This window comes from Talpa occidentalis, unplaced genomic scaffold (genome assembly GCF_014898055.3).
Source record: "Talpa occidentalis isolate TD23 unplaced genomic scaffold, MPIMG_talOcc4v2.1 talOcc4.11, whole genome shotgun sequence".
Lineage (NCBI taxonomy): Eukaryota > Metazoa > Chordata > Mammalia > Eulipotyphla > Talpidae > Talpa > Talpa occidentalis.
Window position 1 is genome coordinate 66,449,209 of NW_023601104.1, and position 19,425 is coordinate 66,468,633.

Sequence of the window (19,425 nt, forward strand, 5' to 3'; positions counted from 1 at the left end):
ATAGTTTCCTTTTTTTTTTTAAAGATGTGATTCACCAGGGCCTCCCCTGGTGGTGCAGCGGTTGAGCACTGGGCGCGAGGCTGCCCGCAGCCAGCCTCCGCAGCGCCGGTTCGATTCCCGGCCACAGCCGAGGGTCCCACATGGTGCGCAGACCTCTCCTGCCATGCCTGCTGCTCTTCTCAGCAGTGTACTTCGGTCCTTCTGCCTGTTCTGTTCCCCACTCTGGCTCTGGTGAATTCTCTCACCCTCCAGCGTTTCTGACTGAACCCAGTGCTTATATAAATAAATAAATAAATCTTAAAAAAAAAAAAATTTTTTTTGATTCACCAGAGACAGAGAGTGGGGAACAGAACAGGCAGATCCTCTGAAACACACTGCTGAGGGGAGCAGTGGGCGAGTCAGGAGAGGTCTGCTGCACCATGTGGGTAGCTCCCTGGCTGGGGATCGAACTCATGCTACAGTGGCTGCGGATAGCTTCATAGGTTGCGTCTTAACCCCTTGCGCCACCAGGGTAGGCCCCTATATAGTTTCTACTCATGAAAAATATGTTGCTTAATTCAAACTGAACTTCAATACTACTGCTTTTAATAGTCTACTAAGATATTCCATGGAATACATTTGGAAAAACCAGGAAGACTAAGTTCAATATATTAATGGACAATGTTACCATATGTACATAGTATCCATAAGAATGTTTGGTTCAAAGTATGCTTTAAAATTCTTTATTAAAAACCTTTATTCAAATAATAAAACTAGAAGTTCTCAATCCCCTACACAGAAAGGTATTTCAGCTTATTAATGATTTAGGTCAAACTACCATCTCCCCATGGAACAGAACTATTCAAAAATGATAGAAATTTTGTTAACATTAAAAGTCAATTATGGAAAAAGAAATACTTACGAACATAGTTAACTCAGCATTTCTAAACCACAGAAAATTTCATAAACAAAAATGCCAGGCAATACAGTTAAAATTTGAATAAAAATGATTCATTAACAACCTGTAGGCAAGAACACTAATTTTGAATATATACATTTCAGAATAAAAACTTTTCATAAGCCAGCTATTTAATGATTTGAAGTCTGATTGGCAAAGCATAATAGCAGGGCATTTTTATTAAGGATGTAATTTTCTCTTATCCATCTGAGAGAGCTCACCTTTTCAGAATTTGTGAAAACATCAGATTTCAATTCCCCATCTAGAAACTCATTAAAGTATTTCATCAATTTCTGAGCCTCTACTGCCCGTTGTCTGGGTGTGTTTACCCCCTCCAACTGGTCTCCAAGGTGACAGACCTTGGTAGCTACATAGCTGATGTGCTCATCTAGTTCTTGAAAATGCTGGAAGGCAACCTAGGAAAAAATGTGCAATAAGCATAAAATATAGTTTATAAGTTAATATGTATTAAGCATATAAGTTAATACGTACATAAGTCTCTAACCTAAGTAACTAAAGATAATAGAGTTATATATGAAATTATTTACCAAAACAGTTCACATCCTTTAATAAGGCATGATCTGAAAACTTAGCCAAGTTGCAGACTTTTTATTCAATTAACTATTAAAGTAATCTTATTTTATCACGAATACATTTACTAAGCAACAAAGCAGCAAGGCTACTTAACATTCACCCTAATTAACCAAATTCCCTGTACCATTTGGTTTTAAATGATTCTGAACAACAATGAACTAAGTATCAAAAGGACAAGTCATCTAAATTATCCCACTCGCTACTACACTAAAATGAATCAAAGTACATAGAAATAAGTCACTGGTAAAAAAAAAGTTTTTAACAAACATTTATTTTAAATATTGAAAGAGCAATGTCACCATGGTAAATAAAATGGTCCTTTCCCAGTACTGAAAACAGGAATAACTGCAATAATTATTCTATTGAAGCAAAGATACTTTACTTTCTAGAACATTCTTCCCCTCTTCCCAGGATATACAGATAGTCCCATGGTAGATGAAAATGATGTATAATAAATGCACTTTTGTTCTAACCTTAAAATGAAGGGAAAAAAGCTGCAAACATTTAATAAAGATTTCCTCTGTGCTATGCACTCTTCTATTACATGCATTTACATTTAATCCTTACAACAACCTATTTTACAGATTTAAAAAAGAGAAATAAAGGTTAAGTTACTTGAGATTATACAATTACCAAGTGGCAGAAAAGAGTTTATTAGTCTAAGTATTAATATCATTATTACAAGGAAAAAATGCATTAGAAGTATTTGTAAACTATCACTTTTATTTCTTAAAAACATTACTATGTTATGTAAATTAAATGTATGGATATTTTCTCACATCCATATATGCTCAAGTGAAGGAATCTAAAGAAATCTGAGCAGAAATCCACTTGCTAATGTCTAACATTGAAGAAAAAAATGGGCCCTCGGAGGCAACAGACCTAAACAACGCTCCTTAAAACTACCCTAGCATAGAGCACTTGAGTCCAGATAAGTGCAAACTGTAAGAGGGGTTGAGAGGTTCCAGACTAAATCTAGGGTCTAAGAATGGCTACGAAGCTTGATTTACCAAGGCCCAAAGTTTTGGTTTTACTCCAAAACAAACTGACGAAGAGTTCTGCACCTGCTTTTTCTCCAGTTCTCAATTCTCATTGGAGTACCTACATATTAAATTTTGGTGAAACTTACCAGACCAGGTTTCCTCTAGAGAAAAACCTGATCCAGTCAATAATTGGTCTGGTATTACTTTGTTTTATGATTAAATGAGAAGGCAAATAACTACCTAAATATCTAAGCTCATAAAAAGTCCCTAAAAACACAGGTCTGCTAAAGTGTCATTCTTAAAAGTTTGCATTACAGACGAAGGATGACACTATTCTGGGTACCACCTGATTCTAGGAAGGGACTACTATAAACTCAAACTAGTTATCAGTAGCAATCCAGTGCCAAGAGTGCCCAATAAGAATTCATAAACATTTTACCCCATGAAAAGGGAGCGGCAGAGTTACTATATTTTAATTAGACATTTTTAAGAACATAAAACAAGAAAGAAATAAAGACATCAGAACCTATATAAACTATTCATTGCTTACTTAAGTGTTTACCTGATTGCTTTTCTGAAGCTCTTGTACCTTCTTGGCAAATTCCTTGGCTTCTTTCTGACACTGTTGCTCTAATTTCTCTACTTTTCTTTGAATCCTTTCATCCATTATCTGTAGTTCCTGAATATGATTTACAAATTCTTCTAATAACCTAACAGGGGAAAACAGAGAAAAATGAGTCCATGTATGATTAATCATTAGGAAGTGGCCTGTTCATTTACAATGTAAACAAAATCTTAATGAGCATTCTTTGAAATAAAGATATTCATTTTCTCCATAGTGTCTTATTAGGAATTTCTTCAATAAAATCAATAAAATTTCTTCAATATAATCAGGTCTTTCTGTAACTTCATGACTTCTTCATAGCTTTTGTCCGGACCACATAACTTTAAAACAACAATTACATTTAAACACACAGTCTTTAACTATTGACTTTTCAGTGGGTTATCTCTGACATGAATGAAAACTCACCTGGAGTCTCTACTAATCCCCAGCACAGAAATCAATTTTATAGAAACATCAAAAAGGCAAACGTGGATTCCAGGGTACTGTATTTTCTGTTCCCCCAATTTTCACCTATACTTAAAGCAACTTTATTTTTTTTAAGATTTATTTATTTATACAAGAACTGGGGTACAGTCAGAGGCATGGGAGGGTGAGAGAATTCACCAGAGACAGAGCGGGGAGCAGAACAGGCAGAAGGACCAAAGTACACTGCTGAGGGGAGCAGCGGGCACGGCAGGAGAGTTCTGCTGCGCCATGTGGGTTTCTCCCTGGCTGGCCGGGAATCAAACCTGCACTGTAGAGGCTGTGGACAGCTTCACAGCGCTGCGCTCAACCCACTGCGCCACCAGGAAGGCCCTTAAAGCAACATATTAAACATGTTTTTATTTCAGAGGCATACCCACCCTTTCAATTTAGTACTAACTGGAGAAAATATTAAACTATAACTCAATTAAAGTCATTCCCTCATAACACTTAAAAGTATTTCTCTAAAATAAAAGGAACATAAATGGATATGGGGGTGGGGAGATCAATCCCAAACTTCCAATGTTTGTGTCTTTTATTGGCCAATTGTTAACTAACATCCCTCTACTGAAAGTTGAAAGGAACTCCAACAGTCACCTCTATTCACAAATTTGCACTAGAATTTGGTTCTATAGAAAAATAATTTTTTTTTAACTTTACCTTTTAGGATCAAAAGCTTCAGGTCCCCCTCTAGAGCCTCCTCCTGGGGTTCTCCACACAAGACGTTCGATATATTCATCTGCCACAAAAGGCTCCTAGTTTGCAAAGCAAATATTATTTTAAAATGTTTCACAGAAAATAACTTAAAAATTAACAAGGTTCTACTATATGAAAACATAAAATAGAATTAAATTACCTAATTATTTAAATATATCTGTATTATTTAAATGCACAATCTTTTTTCAACTTCAAAAATCTTTAATTACTTAATGAAAACTGGTATATTAAAATATTAGAACAGTATTATAACCAGCTGGAACATCCCAATGGAAAATGAGCAAAGAACACAGGCAAGTGATAGAATAAATACACATAGTTAAAAAATATGAAAACATGCAGCCTCACTGTTAGTCAAATAAGGTCAAATCAGCACCATTCTTTTTTGACCTCACAAGCTGACAAAGCTGTTTTTTTCTTTTGCGTTTTTTAATTATAATATGCAACACAGGAGGATCAGTTGAAATGCCCACTTGATATTTTTAGAAATGTTAACAGCTATATTTTGGGAAAATAATGGATAATTTGTTAACACCAAACAGGGTTACAAATGCTTATAATCTTCAACCCACTAATTCTACTTTTAACAATCTGCAGATAAGACTGCAAAAATTTTCTGAAAAATTTTCAGTGCATATGCATAATACTGAAAAATTGTTTACATAATCAACAAAACCATTATTGAAAAACTATGGAAACTCTAAAGGATGAAAAACTGCTCCTATTAAAATCATGTAAAATTTAATGTTAATTACTCACATATATCTCATGGAAAAATTAAAATCATGTTGTAAAAATTAATGAAAATTGCTCACATATGAGATCTCATGGAAAAATGCAGGATTCATAATTTTCTAAATTTTCTCAGAAAAAATTATAAAAAATAAAGAATATTGGAGCAGAGAGCCCAATCAAGAAAATAAATATTCAAGTGTTCACCATCAGTTGATAATGAATTTTTAAGACAAATACACACTAATTCACACTCCATACTACATCTTTTCATGCAAATGAATAGCACATACTGCCTCCCACTTAGCATATAATTTAAACTAGTAACATTTGCTGGTGATTGCAGTTTGCATTTATCTGTGAAATTTTCCATTTGTTCATCATATTGAAAAACATATTTTCACTAATAAACAATCACTGATCCAAACATTCTGTTAGACTTTGGAATTAAAAGATATATAAAATACTGACCACACCCTTGAGAAGCTCATAGGCAAATAAGGGAACTATAAAGGGGAAAGAATGCAAGAGCATCATAAATAAAATTTTTTTAAAGATTTATTTATGCATACAAGAACTGGGGTACAGGCCAGAGGTGTGGGGGGGTGAGAGAATTCACCAGAGACAGAGCGGAGAACAGAACAGGCAGATCGACTAAATTATACTACTGAGGGGAGCAGCAGGCAAGTCAGGAGAGGTCTGCTACACCATGTGGGTCACCTCCCTGGCCGGGGATCGAACTCGTGCTGCAGTGGCTGTGGATAACTTCATAGGTTGCATCTTAATCCCTTGCACCACCAGGTGAGGCCGGATAAATAAAATAAAATTTTTAATGTATGTATAAACTTCAATGTTAACACTGAGTGAGTTGTTAGTTCAAAAGAGTTCAGAGGTAGATATGGGTTATTCATCAATTCAGCAAAATGTCTGCCAAGCAGGTATTACATACTGCGTACTGTGGTAGGCACCAAGAATATGGATGCGAACTCAATAGATAAGGGCCCTGCAAGTTCTCACAGAAATGATCTTTCAGGTAAGAATGCCAACATTTAACAAATAACAACAGAAATAACATTATAATTGTGACAAAGGTGATAGAAAATTTCAGGATGTGCTAAGCAGATGTAACAGGAACAGAGATGATGGGAAAACAGTGAGCAATGGAATAAGATTGGCAAGAAGTGGGTGTAGCAACAGGAAAACTTTTTGAAGATATGACATTTAGGCTGGAACCAGAATAAAAAAATCAGACAGACAAAAATGGAACAAGCAGTTTTCCACACCATTAGAGAAAGGGAAGATAGAGCTTAACCCATTATGGAAATATGAAGAGCAAGCATGGACTGGGGATCAGAGATCACACATGAAAGGATCCAGAGAGAGGTGGTGATCAAGACAAAGATGATAACCTTGTCCTTTTTATCATCTTTATCACAATGTGACATGACAAAATGGTTCATCAGTCTGCTATAAGAGGAGGAATGAAGGGAGCTATCAGTCTCAATTAGAATAATCATCAGAATAAAAAGAGAAATAACAATAATAACAGCTCACATGACACTTCACATGCATTATCTTATTTACTACTTCAGTATTACCTATTAGGTTAACATATTTTTTTCTATTTTATCCCCACTTTATGAAGATGAGAAAACTGAGATTGAGAGAGCTTATTACTTGCTGGCACTTTATATACTTTATCAAATGTAAATACTTCCAACTCTATGAGGTAAGGTTCTATTAACATTGACTTACTTTTTACACCTGTGAAATTCTGTGATAGGTTATACAATCCAAGTGTACAATTTTGGTAAAATCAAGAGCTTTTCCTCTGGCTAAATTAATTGAGAAAGCAGTCAGCTCTTCCAAAAGCCCACAATACTGTCATTAAATAGCTTTACTTTTTTTTTTTAAGATTTATTTATTTATTTATACAAGCACTGGGTACAGTCAGAAGCGCGGGAGGATGAGAGAATTCACTGGAGCCAGAGTGGGAAGCAGAGCAGGCAGAAGGACCGAAGTACACTGCTGAGGGGAGCAGCAGGCGGCAGGAGAGGTCTGCGCACCATGTGGGACACTCGCCCGGTGGCCAGGGATCGAACCAGTGCTGCAGAGGCTGCGGACAGCTTCGCAACCCAGAGCTCAACCGCTGCGCCACCGGGGAGGCCCACATTAAATAACTTTAAAAAGTAATCATGCTCCTTTTTTCCTTTTACTTTTGGGCATATATATACTTTTCACATATATACTTCATGTGAAGACTTAATCATAGTTCTTATGTGTTATTTTTATTAGTTATTGAGTAGCTGCTCATTAACTTCAATGTACCGGTTTATTAAATGACATATATATAAAAACTTATAAGCCAACAAATAACTATTACTCACATAGTGAAAAAAAAATCAAGTTATTTTGCATGCGAATCATTTCCAATTCTCTCAAAATATTCCCTCATTCAACAAGTACTGAGAGCCTACTATATGACAGAGACTACTCTAAATGCCCAGGAAATAGCAATAAGCAGGCAGGAGAAAAATCTCAACTCCTTTGGATAACATGAAGGAGAGTGAGAAACAAATAAGCAGATATATAAGGCAATAAGAACTCTGAAGAAAATTTAAAAAGGATACAGGGAAATGGATAAGAATGTGATTTTTTGGTAGAAGTGATCAGGCAAGAAAATAAATTTTCAGCCAAGACCTGAATGCAGATATGGAAAAAGAAGCCACCTGGATAAGGACTGCTCAAAGTACAGAGAACAAACTTAGTATGCAGGTAGTGGCAAGAGGCCTGCATGACTAGAGTAGAGTGAGGGTTGGGGAGAATAGGTATGGATGAGGTCAAGGCAGGTAAGATAGTGAGAGTCTGGAACTGGTACTAAGGTTTTGTAGGATGTACTATTACATATTCTTTGGTATTAATTGAAGAAAAAGCCAGGTTGCAAGAAGTAAGGACTCTACAATATGCAGGCACATACATGCAGCAATGATCCTAGTATTCCTTCTCCTCCAAAATAACAGTGCAACTATTTACTTGAAAAACTCAACATTTTGGTAGAGGAAATACTCAAATTTTTTTTTTTTTAATAGAGGCATGTTTTTATTTATTTATTTGTTTGTTTGTTTGTTTATACATGCACTGGGTATAGTCAGAAGCACGGGAGGGAGAGAATTCACCAGAGCCAGAGCGGGGAGCAGAGCAGGCAGAAGGACCGAAGTACACTGCTGAGGGGAGCAGCGGGCGGCAGGAGAGGTCTGCGCGCCATGTGGGACCCTCCTCCGGTGGCTGGGGAGCAGCCGGGGATCGAACCGGCGCTGCAGAGGCCGCGGGCAGCTTCGCAACCCAGCACTCAACCGCTGCGCCACCGGGGAGGCCCTCAAATATTTTTCATTTTGTTCGATATAAGATTCTAGTTGACAATATTCGATTGACTTAAAGCATCACTGACTCAACAGAGTACATATGGAAGTCAAGTAAATAGTTTTCTAGCCAACGCTCACTATCAGTCAATGGGTTCATTAGCCAAATAGGCGCCATTTCCCCAGTCTGCAAAATTAATACAGGGATAGTTACAGAGCTCTCACATTGGATCCTGGGTCTATAAAATAAGAGCTATTATAGTGGGGAAGCCCAAGTAGAATCTCTGAAACTGCTTTCCCTCTACTGAACTTTATTAATCAAGTGTAATGACAAAAATTTGTGCCACTCTCAAAACCTCTGAAGTTAGGATCAGCAAATTTCTTAAAGGGCCTGATAAAAAATATTGGGGTTGTGAGGGAGGCCATACAGTCTCTGTCATAAACATTCAAATCTGTGATTGTAGTATGAATGTGATCGTACACAATACATAAACAAACAGGCATGGCTGTGTTATCAATAAAACTCTAGAAAATCTAACCCATAGGCTGTAAGCCTGTAGACCTCTGACCTGAAGGATGCAGGGGTAATGATATTCATCATTTTCTCACTTAATTCATCTGTCTGGGTTTTGCAGAAACCAGACAAAACCTGAAAGATGGCTACATCAAATTCAACCATGAAATAGCCTGAGTTACATCTCCCAGCTTCATGATATGTGGCCAATGTACAGGAAAGGACTCTACATCAGTAGAACCCATGCAATCAACCCTACTGTCTGGGCCATACAACCTAGCAGACCCTATAGTAATAAAATAATCAGCGTTTGGAAACAATGTCATGTAGTGTTATGACAAGCCCCAGTAGAATAATCACAACACAGATCCCTGGATTGTGAAGCAAGATCATGCAATCTGCTGCAGAGAATTATACTCCTTTTGAGAAACAACTCCTGGTGTGCTAATGGGCCCTAAGCCCCTAAAACAGCCCCATTCTTTAAATAGACTAATAAGCCATGTGGTGGCAAGTTAACGACATTGGCCCTTCCCACTCAAAAAGAATAATTCATTCAAACAGGAACAGAAACATTCTGAGATGGGCTTGCCTCTCCTCAGAGGGAGTCTTTCTTCCTCTGGCACAGTATCCCACATATCACATCAGACCAAGGGACCCATTTTACAGTCGAGAAGGTGATCATGGGATTCACTGGTCATATCATAAACCATACCACACAGAAGCTGAAGTCAGAGCACTGGAACAGCCTGCTGAAGCGACAGCTAAAGCACCAGGTCAGAGCAAAAGACTATAAGGATAGAGCACTACCCTACATTATGCAGTATATTCTGAACTAAAAACCTTTATATGATGATATGTCTTCAAAAGGAAAAACAAATGAATCCAGGAACAAGGAGTAAAAGCAGACGAGGCCCTACTTATCATGACTCCCAGTTTGTGCTTGCTATTCCTGACTGAGGTCGGTAGGTTTAGAGGCCTTGATCTCCAAAGAGGGATCTCTTCTGCCAGGGTACAGAATAAGAGTTCCACTGAACCAGAGGTGTTGCCTGGGCACTTTGGCTGCTTTTATCTAGAAGAAGACAGAAAAGGAGTAACCATTTTTGGCAGGGATTCTTGACCCTGGTTATTAGGAGATTATTACTCGATGGGGGTAGGAAATAATATGTCTGACATACAGATCTTCTTTTGAGCATCTCATGAACAAGTTCATGAACAAGTGAAGTACAGAGCCCTGGCCTAAAAGGGTATGGTAACCAGTTAAGCAGCCAAGAACAGCCAAGTACTAGCTGAAGGTGAGAAAGAATTAGTGAACAATAGAGGAGGGAAACCGTATTAGCTGAAGTGTCATACCAAGACCACCAGCAGTAGCAGAGGCCTTTTCTAATTTTCTACCTCCTCCTTCTAATTTATTATTAAGTGTTTTTCTTAGATTTATTGTGCATACTATTGCCAAACTAATCTTGAAAATACTGCCTTTCAGTCAAAAACTTCCCTATGAAATTCCTAAACTATCAAGTTCACACTCATATCTACTAGAAGGTTCTTACACTACTCATCCAAATTTGCCTACACCCCAAAATGAACAGTCCCACTACTCACACTATCATCAAGCATACACCAGTCTTCTCTTCCAACCTATGCTACTTCTGCATCCTTCCTTGTGGTCAGGTAACTCATTCCACAAATGTCCTTTGTCTTCCAACAATTCACACCTCTATAACATTATTGAAATTAACCTTTGTAAGTTTTACTCTTGCCCACGCTTAAACTGAAGGCAAGGGCAGAGTCTGCCATACATTTCTCTTGCTTTCCAGTTGTGGTCAACAGAGCAATACTGAGCCCACCACAGATGCACAGTAAATCAAACCATTTACTAGCTGGTGTCAAGATCAATTCCATGCAGAGGATCTTGAAAATTAATCTAGATGATGTATTTCTCCAAAACCAAGAAAGTAGGACCACCACCACACCTCCTAGAAATAAAGAATGGGCATTCTTTGGTGCTGCAAATTCAAGACTCTAATAGAAACCAAAACTGAATTTCATGCAATTCTAGCACTGGAACTAAATAAATGCTCCTATATTGGCCTCGCCTATTAACCCCATTTGGTTTGTTTTCATGAATCTCTTTATGTTTCATGGTATATTAATAAATGAATTATATTTATTGGGTTTTGATTTCTTTTGAAAAGCAGTACAAAATGTTTCTTGTCTAAGGCTAACAAAGCTAAGGGATTATTTTTACCTATAGAAAGGTAGAAAGATAAAGTTCATCAAGATGTTTAAATACAACTAAGGCAATCTTTGAAAAAGTATGTATGAAAACTACCTGCAACACTATGAGATGAATAATTTTACTTTTTAAATTAAAGTCAATTTCAGCACTCAAGTCTTAAAGGAATGCCAGCTCTTTAAAGAATGATAAAATTATCTGATGAATCATATTAACAGAATTGTTTTGAAGATCATTAAAATGGTGGAACTTTATAATCTTACAAAATATTTCATATTTGTTTAAGCAAAATGTCTCTTCAGAACAGAATATATGTCACTTTGGGCAGTAAAGTAATACCTGAGATTTCTAGTCCAAAAGAAAAAGGTAATAGAATGTTAAGAGTCTTTTCTGTACCAACACCAGTAGAATCACAGAAATATATTTAAAGGCTTTAAACTAATCTTTAAATATCATCTTAGCCCAGTCCTTTCATCTTACTTTTACACATAAGAAAACTGAATCAATGCAATTTCAGTATTATAACCCCACATTTTTCTACTATGGTAGAAAAAAATATGGTATTTTTAAAGACTACAAAAAGTATCATCTAAAATGTCTAATAAAATCTTTCATTAGCATTTCAAACCAAATTAATATATTTACAAGTTTACATTAAATATATTCAGAAATATATTTAGTCAAATTAGTCAAATGAATTTGAAGAATCATTCATTTTTTTTTTAAATTTTATCATAGCCTTAGTAACCAAATATATATTACATAATTAATTCATTCTCTTATTCCTATTTCATTATTTCAAAGGCATCAAAAGGGGAAAGAAGGCATCAAAAGTTAGCTTAAGTTTTTAAAATATAAGCTTGTAACAATCAAAACTCGTAAGGTATATATCACTCAACTAACTAGAACTTTTACTTGACTTTTGGTATTCTGCTTGTTTGGAGGGTGGTATATGAAACGTCAATCCACTACTAAGAGAACAAGGCAATTCAAATCTTTCAAATCACACACACACACACACACACACACACACACACACACACACACTATCTAATTTCCTGAGCACATCACTTACTCAATATTACATACACATGCACTTATTACATACACATGCAGTTAATAAATTACACTCAAATGAAAGATCTGCCCATTCCAAAAATTCACTTCTAAGTTGGTTTGGTCAAATAACTCAGAACACAAAATGCTTAAAAGGTAAACCCATTTCTCCTAAGCATCTGCCTCTACCTCCACCACTTCTGGAGCAGAAGCTGAGGGCCTACCTGGTTAAGGGCCTAAGGGTTAAGCAAAGACCGGTGAAGCTATCCGCAGCCTCTGCAGCACAAGTTCCATCCGTGGCCAGGGTGCTACCCACATGGCACAGCAGACCTCTCCTGTCTTGCCCGCTGCTCCCCTCAGCAGTGTACTACAGTCAGTCTGCCTGTTCTGTTCCCCACTCTGTATCTGGTGAATCCTCTCATACCCTGTACCTTTGACCTGTACCCCAGTTCTTGTACACATAAATAAATCTTTCCCCCCCCCAAAAAGACTAGAAACTGATTAGATCTTGAAGTAGATAAGAATTTGATCAGCTCCTCTTTCAGTGTCCTGTATTTGCTGCATAACGATTTCAATAAACTAGTGACTTAAATAACAATACTCATTATTTTGTTCACAAATCTTCATTAGGGCAGGTAAATCCTGTCTCTGCTGGGGTATGTAACATCAGCTGGGGACAGCTCAACTTGGGACTGGAAGATGTACTTTTCCAAATGGCAAGCTGGCCTTGACAGCAGAGTGGGAGTTCAGTTAGAGCTGAAAGTCAATTTTCTCAATGAGCTGGTTGGCATAGTTATTGGGTTCCAACAGGGATATCAAAAGAGGATAAAATGTTTTATCTTCTGTGACCCAACTGTGCAAATCAAATAGCATCACTTTTGCTATAGTTGGTAGCCCTGCCTAGATTCATGAAGGAAGCACAGACTCTAGTTCTCCATGGGAAAAACGTCAACATCACATTTTAGAGTGGCAGATCTTGTGGAAAATAAAACCTATCCCAGTCCCCTTTTTAGCTGTCTCCTGTCATCTTCTAGTTCTAGGAATATTTCACCCTAGTCTCCTTTGAAGGCTTTTTCTCTGACAGATTCTCATTCTAACCCTTTTAACCCAATCATCAACAGTAATTTCAAAAGGTTACACTCTCCTTAGTGTAAGACTCCTTGGGAGTCTTAAAAGCAGTTTAACTTTATCAAATAATTTCATCTTCAAAATAACCTCTGAGGTAGTTACTATTATTTCCCCCATTTTAGATAAGAAAACAGGCACACAACAAAGTTAGGCAACTTGTCCAAGATCATGTAACTGGTAGGGACAGAGCTGAAAAAATGTCATTCTCATGTCTAAATTATTACCCATACAGAATGGCAATTCCCATGATTCCTAAACTATCTCTAGCTGTGGCCTCTTTTTGAGTTACTAACACATATTCCCAAATGCTTCTTCACCAGAATATCCTTGCTAAAAACTCAAACTTTAAAAATTAAAAAAAATTTACAGAATTCCTTCCCCCTGAAAGTGTCTTCTCTATTATTTTTTCTGTCACAGTTAATGAATCATCAAACAGCAAAGTTCACAAATTTGGAATTAACTCAATAGCCAAATTATTTTGATTCTTCCTCTAAAATGTCTTCCCAATTATGTCAAGTTGCCCATAACCCTTAACAATCGCTTCCCCATTGAAAGCCATTTATCTCTCTACTCTTTTGCTCCCAAGAAAGTCCTATCAGCATCCATAAGCATGGTCTATAGTCTTCTCAAATCTTCCCCCAAACTGCACTTGTACTCTCAAAGCCTTATTATAAGATACTACTTCTAATGCCTAAAAGATGCATCTACAGCTCTTATCTCTTTTCAATATTTCTTGTGCACACTGCACCTCACAATTCAGAGTCATATTCCGTCTCTGCCTTGGAATGTCCTTTTGCTTGAAAAATTTTCACTCGTCTGTAAATATTCAATTTGTATGTCTTTACTATATGAAATCTTTCCTAATTATCCCAGAAAGAGTCTCTATACTCTCAATGCATTATTTGTTAACATGTGTCTTCATATGGTATTTTGACAGAAAAAGAAACAAGTATTTCCGTCTTTGTACTCAGCTCTTAGTCACGGCTTCTAAAACCTTTGTAATTTCCTAAGTGATAAAGGTGTTAGCAGTAGTCTTTGTTCTACTATTCAGTCTTTGACCCTGAATTCTGAAACAGAGCTCCAAAAACCCTTGAATGTACCGAGAGTTGACAAATACAGGGTTCCTAAACCCCTTGGAATTCCTTGGGACATTAGAGCATCTTATGTGGTACTAAAGCAACTCTTGTTGGGTTTCTGGATGAGGAACCAAAAAGATCAAGCATGATGAAAAGCTTGGAATTTTCAGCCCCTAACCCCTCTCCTCTAGGGAGGGGAAAAGGGATAGAGATTGAGTTAACAATCAATTATCCCTACATAATGAAGCCTACACAAAATCCCTAAAGGGGGTGTTCTGAGAGTTTCTGGTTGCTGAACACATCAAGGTGCCAGGAGGGTAGCACACCCAGAAAAGGTATGGAAGTCATGCATGTCTTCCCACATATCTCACCCTATACATCTCTTCCATCTAGTTGTTCCTTTGATAGTAAGCCCATAATCTAGTTAGTAAACTCATTTTTGTAAGCTGTTCTAGTAAATTATTAAATGCGAAGAGGAGCTCACAAGAACCTTCAATTTATCACTGGGCAGTCAGAAGCACAGGTGACAAATTAAGGGGCATTCTTTAGGGACTAAGTCCTTAATTTGTGGGATATCATGCTAACTCCAGGCAGACAGTGCCAGGATTGAACTGAAGGACATCCATTCAGTGTCTGTTAGAAAACTGAACTGAATTTTCTGGGAAAATTCCCCACACATCTGATGTCAGAAATAAAGGATTGAAAATAGTAGTAGAACACAGAGAGAAGAAACAAGAGTTCTTTCCCTATCACTCCCCCTCAACTAGATTTTTAACTCAAACCATGTTTTAACTTCAGTACCTAAAATGTCTTCTAGCCTAAAGTAAGTAGGGTGCTCCATAAATGTTTGCTGCATGAATACATTTTCTCATATGCAATACAGTAACTGGCAGTCAGATTCAACAAGCACAGTTACTATGGCTAAAACAAGTAGCAGTTAAGTACCTTTAAGCTGTAAAGGATAGTAGTCCTGACTTGTATATAATATGTATTTAGCTAGTCAGGTGAACAAGAAAAGTCCTTTTTAACAAGTCTGTTTAAATAGTTTCTGAAGCTCAGTTGAAAATCCAAGAGACTTAAATGTGTTTGTGTGCACAAATGTGTTCTTGCCTCTTCAAATTCTACTCTGGAAGTCAAACAGTCATTGTTACCACAGTAAAATTACCTGACATCAAACACGATTATCAAGGAACCTACCTCTCCAAGAAAGAAGAAAAGATCAAATTTCTAATTCTGGCATTTAAGACATACATAATTAAACCCAATTTATTTTACATGCCACTCTTCTTCATGCATGCTATACTACAGCCAAAATGAACTCTTCCTTGTCTCCAGGGTCTAAACTTACCTCCCTTTATGTCTTAGCTTTTATTTTCTGCTTTCTTGGAAAGTCTCTCCACCCAATTCCACACATTCAAATCCAATCCATCCATCCTTTGCACAGCATTCAAATGCCATCTCCTAACCTTTTCTTTGACTCTTCCATCCTCTCAACTCCCTTAGCACTTTACCTAAACCTGACACCACTTATCACTACATTTCAATAGCATATAATTACATATCTTCCATCTATCTTCTCTCCTCCTATTTAACAATAAGGGTAGGTTCTATATATTATAATTCAACATCCTGGAAGTCCAAAGTGTGTTTCATGGAATTCACAAAATTAACAAGCAGCAGAAAATAAAAGTCTTATCCAAAAAAAAGTTTGGGCAATGAAATCAAAATCTTTAATATTGAAATTTAAATTTCTCTAATGAAACAAAGTACCCCCATTCCAAAACTTATTTGGCCTGTTAATCAATTTTTTTTTGCCATTTCATACAATTAATATTTCTATGGCATGCCCTCTGAGACCTGCAACCTCTTTAATCTTGGCACCTTATCTTGAATTTAATACTCAACAAATATTTGCCAAATAAATAGGTAACTGATCCAAACTAACAAAGACATTTCTCATAAATGCAGCTTGCCCAGAAAGAAAGACTCTACAAGAATCAAAAGAAAAGAATAGCAAGTGAAAAAGGAGCACAAAGTTCTTAGCAGTACAATGAGAGAGAATTACTTGCAACAACAGAGAAAGAACTTACTACCCAGTCACTTCTAAGTAGAGGTCATAATTACTCCAAATCAAATAGGAATTCCTGCTGAGAATATCCATCCAGAGGCTGTCATTCACAAACAATTCAGATATCGCCTTTTAGAAAGATTTGTCATTAAGGTGAAACTAAGTAGTATTTTGGTCAATTTCCAGGATATACACTATTAAAGTACCTGGTCATCTATATTTCTAAATCATTTTTGACAGTCAAGGAATTGCTGTAGTTTTATTTTGTGTATGGAGGTATTTATTTTTAAAAAGGATATCACAGGACCAACAGTAAGATTATAAAAGAACTAAAGTTAACACTTAGGAAAGTTCATGGATTCAAAGCTTAATTTTATATTGATTTAACTGCTTTTGCCATGTGGAAAATGAAAGTACAATTCAACTTAGCAGTGCATGAAAACCAGGATGCATAAAAACAAAATATCCTTGACTCCATCCTGACCTCTGTTTCCCATAGTTCTCTAGTTGTGACTAAGAAAGGGGAGCAAGAGAAAATGACACTCCCGGACTTGTCCTACAACCTAGACATATCTTTATGTCAGCAGTCACAGGAAATGGCAGCAAAGACTGGTTGGTTTGTTTGTTTTCCTCCTCCCTCTAAAACAAAGAGATCAACTTTTCACTTAGGGATAAAAACTTATTCAAGAGTAGAGTTCACTGCAGGGCTGAAAAGATAAATACATTTCTTAATCATAACATTTAATTGTAACTATTAATTTACTATGCTTTTAATTTTGATAAAGTAATAAACAATCGGAAAAGGAAAATCGCATGAGTTAACATCCATGAGCACGTTTGAGGGTGCTTTATGAACACTCTGGCCACTGGACTATTCTGCCTCTATTAATACGGGTCAGTAAGTAAATATTACCTACTACCACCTAACTGGAGTTAGAGTGAGGTTAAGAACTAATTTGTTTTAAATACTTACTAAATGGGAAGACCCTTGAAAATAAATTGTATTTCTTTACCACTTCTCCTTCCCACCTGGAGGTGGTGAGATCAGAAATATTTTCAAATAAGTTTTGTGGACTCATGTCAAGCATCTAAAGAAAAAGAGACATAATATGGTCCAAGACACAACTGGGAATGTAAAGCAGGAATCATTAACTCAAAGGTTAATGTTTTATGAACTGTGTGACAAAATAACAGTTTTCTATTAATAGCTAACTAATCATTCAATTCATTAAGTAAATTAAAGACCTCAAACAACTTCATAAAACAGTTTTCTACCTCTATAAGATGTGAAAAATAAAACAAGGAAGTACAGAACTACTTTGTTTCTTGCCCAGGGACACACAGTAAAAAGCTTTTAGCTAAAAGAATGTCTCCCAGCTCTTGTGTCAATCAATAAACAGATGTCCAATTTTGGAATTAGAGAAGTTAATGCAATATATCTCCCAACATTTAAATCTGACATATGCAATTAATATTTCATAAGTCTTTCTTGTAATAATAATCCCTCACTCACAAATTACTACTGTAATTCATTATGTCAATGGCAAGTTATTCCTCTCAACAAAAGCACTATATATCCCAATGCTGCGAGTTCCAAAATATAGCTACACCAACAAATGAAAAGTTCCCAATTGTAATAAAAACTGTGGTATTCAAATTTTAAACCACAAAAACTGCTGATTATTAAGCAGAAAAGAGATCCAAATTTTCACTTACGGTGAAATTACAGTCAATTGACTTCTCGATTATTACTTACACTTTTGTTAATGTGAAACACAAGTATACACAAAAAAGGTCTTCCTTTTTTCACCCCACATCTCTGCTTTCGTTTCTTTCACAAAAGGGGAGTCTTTATATGTTTCATTGTTTGGTGGTCCAATTAGTTTTCCTACTCTATCATGTCAAACATCACAGCTTCTTACGTCGGATTTCACTAAATTAAATTTTAAATTTTGGAGGCTGAGAAGGTTCCAAGAAACACATTGGAATGCTCATTGTCTCGATGCGTAAGGGCTTTTGTTTCTAGCTGGCAAGGAGGGGGTTTAATAACGCGTTTAACATCCCGAAGACCTGAAGAGAGATGTTCGTTTTAATTCTGCCTCCCTTCAGTGGTGCGAATGACTTAGCAGGCCTTTATTGTCCTAAAAAAACACTTCAGCCTTTTTAAATAGAAGGGTAAAGTGGCAGGCAAGCGTGCCACTCCTAGTATGTGCTGAGGAAATAATTACTCATGCACCAGAAGCCCCCAACCGTCCCGACCCCAGGCGGCCCCGTTAGGACACTACGTGTGGGTCCCAGCGACCGACCCGGCTCGCCCGCTCCTCCTTCCGCGCCCCGAGTCAGCCCTTCCCGAATCCATCTACCAGAGCTCCGGGGCGCCCCTCCAGCCCCGCAGGCAAAACCAACCCTCTCCTTTGGAACCCCGGTTCCCTTCGCGGGGCGCCTCCCCACCCACCCCGGCCCCCCGTCTCCCTTCCCCCATGTCACGCTCCGCCCGCGCCGACACGGGAGCCGCACCCCACCCCTTCGCTTTCGCACCTTTCCCCCGAAGCCCGCGGCTCCGCCCGCCCACCTCGCGGCCAGCACCCCGGGCCTGCCACTCCCTGAGGAGACGCGGGGACCCACCTCGAAGAGCTCGGCCGTCGTAGCCATCCCGGCCGGCTGAGAGGCTCGCCTCGCCCTGGATGCCGTCTCCTCTTCACATGCTGCGCCTCAACGGCGCGGCACCCCGGTCCTCGCTCGGCTCGCCAGCCCCGGCTCCAGGCCGCCGCGGGCTCCCCCTCTCCCCACACAGCACAGGCGGGGCGGGAGAGCGGCCATGAAGCGAAGCCGCAGACGCCTGTCAGCTGCCTCCCGGCGCCGCCCGCGCCGCTCCCATTGTCACCGCCTCGACGCCGGAAGTGGAACTGCGCGCGCCTTGGAGGCTGTCGGGAGGGGCCGG

The 19,425-nt window shown here is 38.0% G+C and overlaps 1 protein-coding gene across 3 annotated transcripts in view; it reads right to left on the minus strand.

Annotated features, from left to right (window-relative positions):
* Positions 1-19,391, minus strand: part of EXOC5 (exocyst complex component 5) — a 108,307-nt gene extending 88,916 nt beyond the window's left edge. Inside the window, exons 1-4 of one of the 3 annotated variants that reach the window (XR_008550109.1) lie at positions 19,110-19,318; positions 4,262-4,356; positions 3,077-3,224; positions 1,159-1,353 (exon numbers count right to left, since the gene is read on the minus strand). Coding sequence is in view for 2 of the 3 variants with exons in the window: in XM_037503411.2 (XP_037359308.1) it covers positions 1,159-1,353; positions 3,077-3,224; positions 4,262-4,356; positions 19,110-19,136 (465 nt within the window). In the remaining variant the exon portion in view is untranslated. Of the gene's footprint in view, positions 1-1,158; positions 1,354-3,076; positions 3,225-4,261; positions 4,357-19,109 lie in introns of all 3 variants that reach the window. The other 2 variants (XM_037503411.2, XM_054690667.1) reach the window with 2 other exon arrangements.
* Positions 19,392-19,425: the final 34 nt, after the last annotated feature.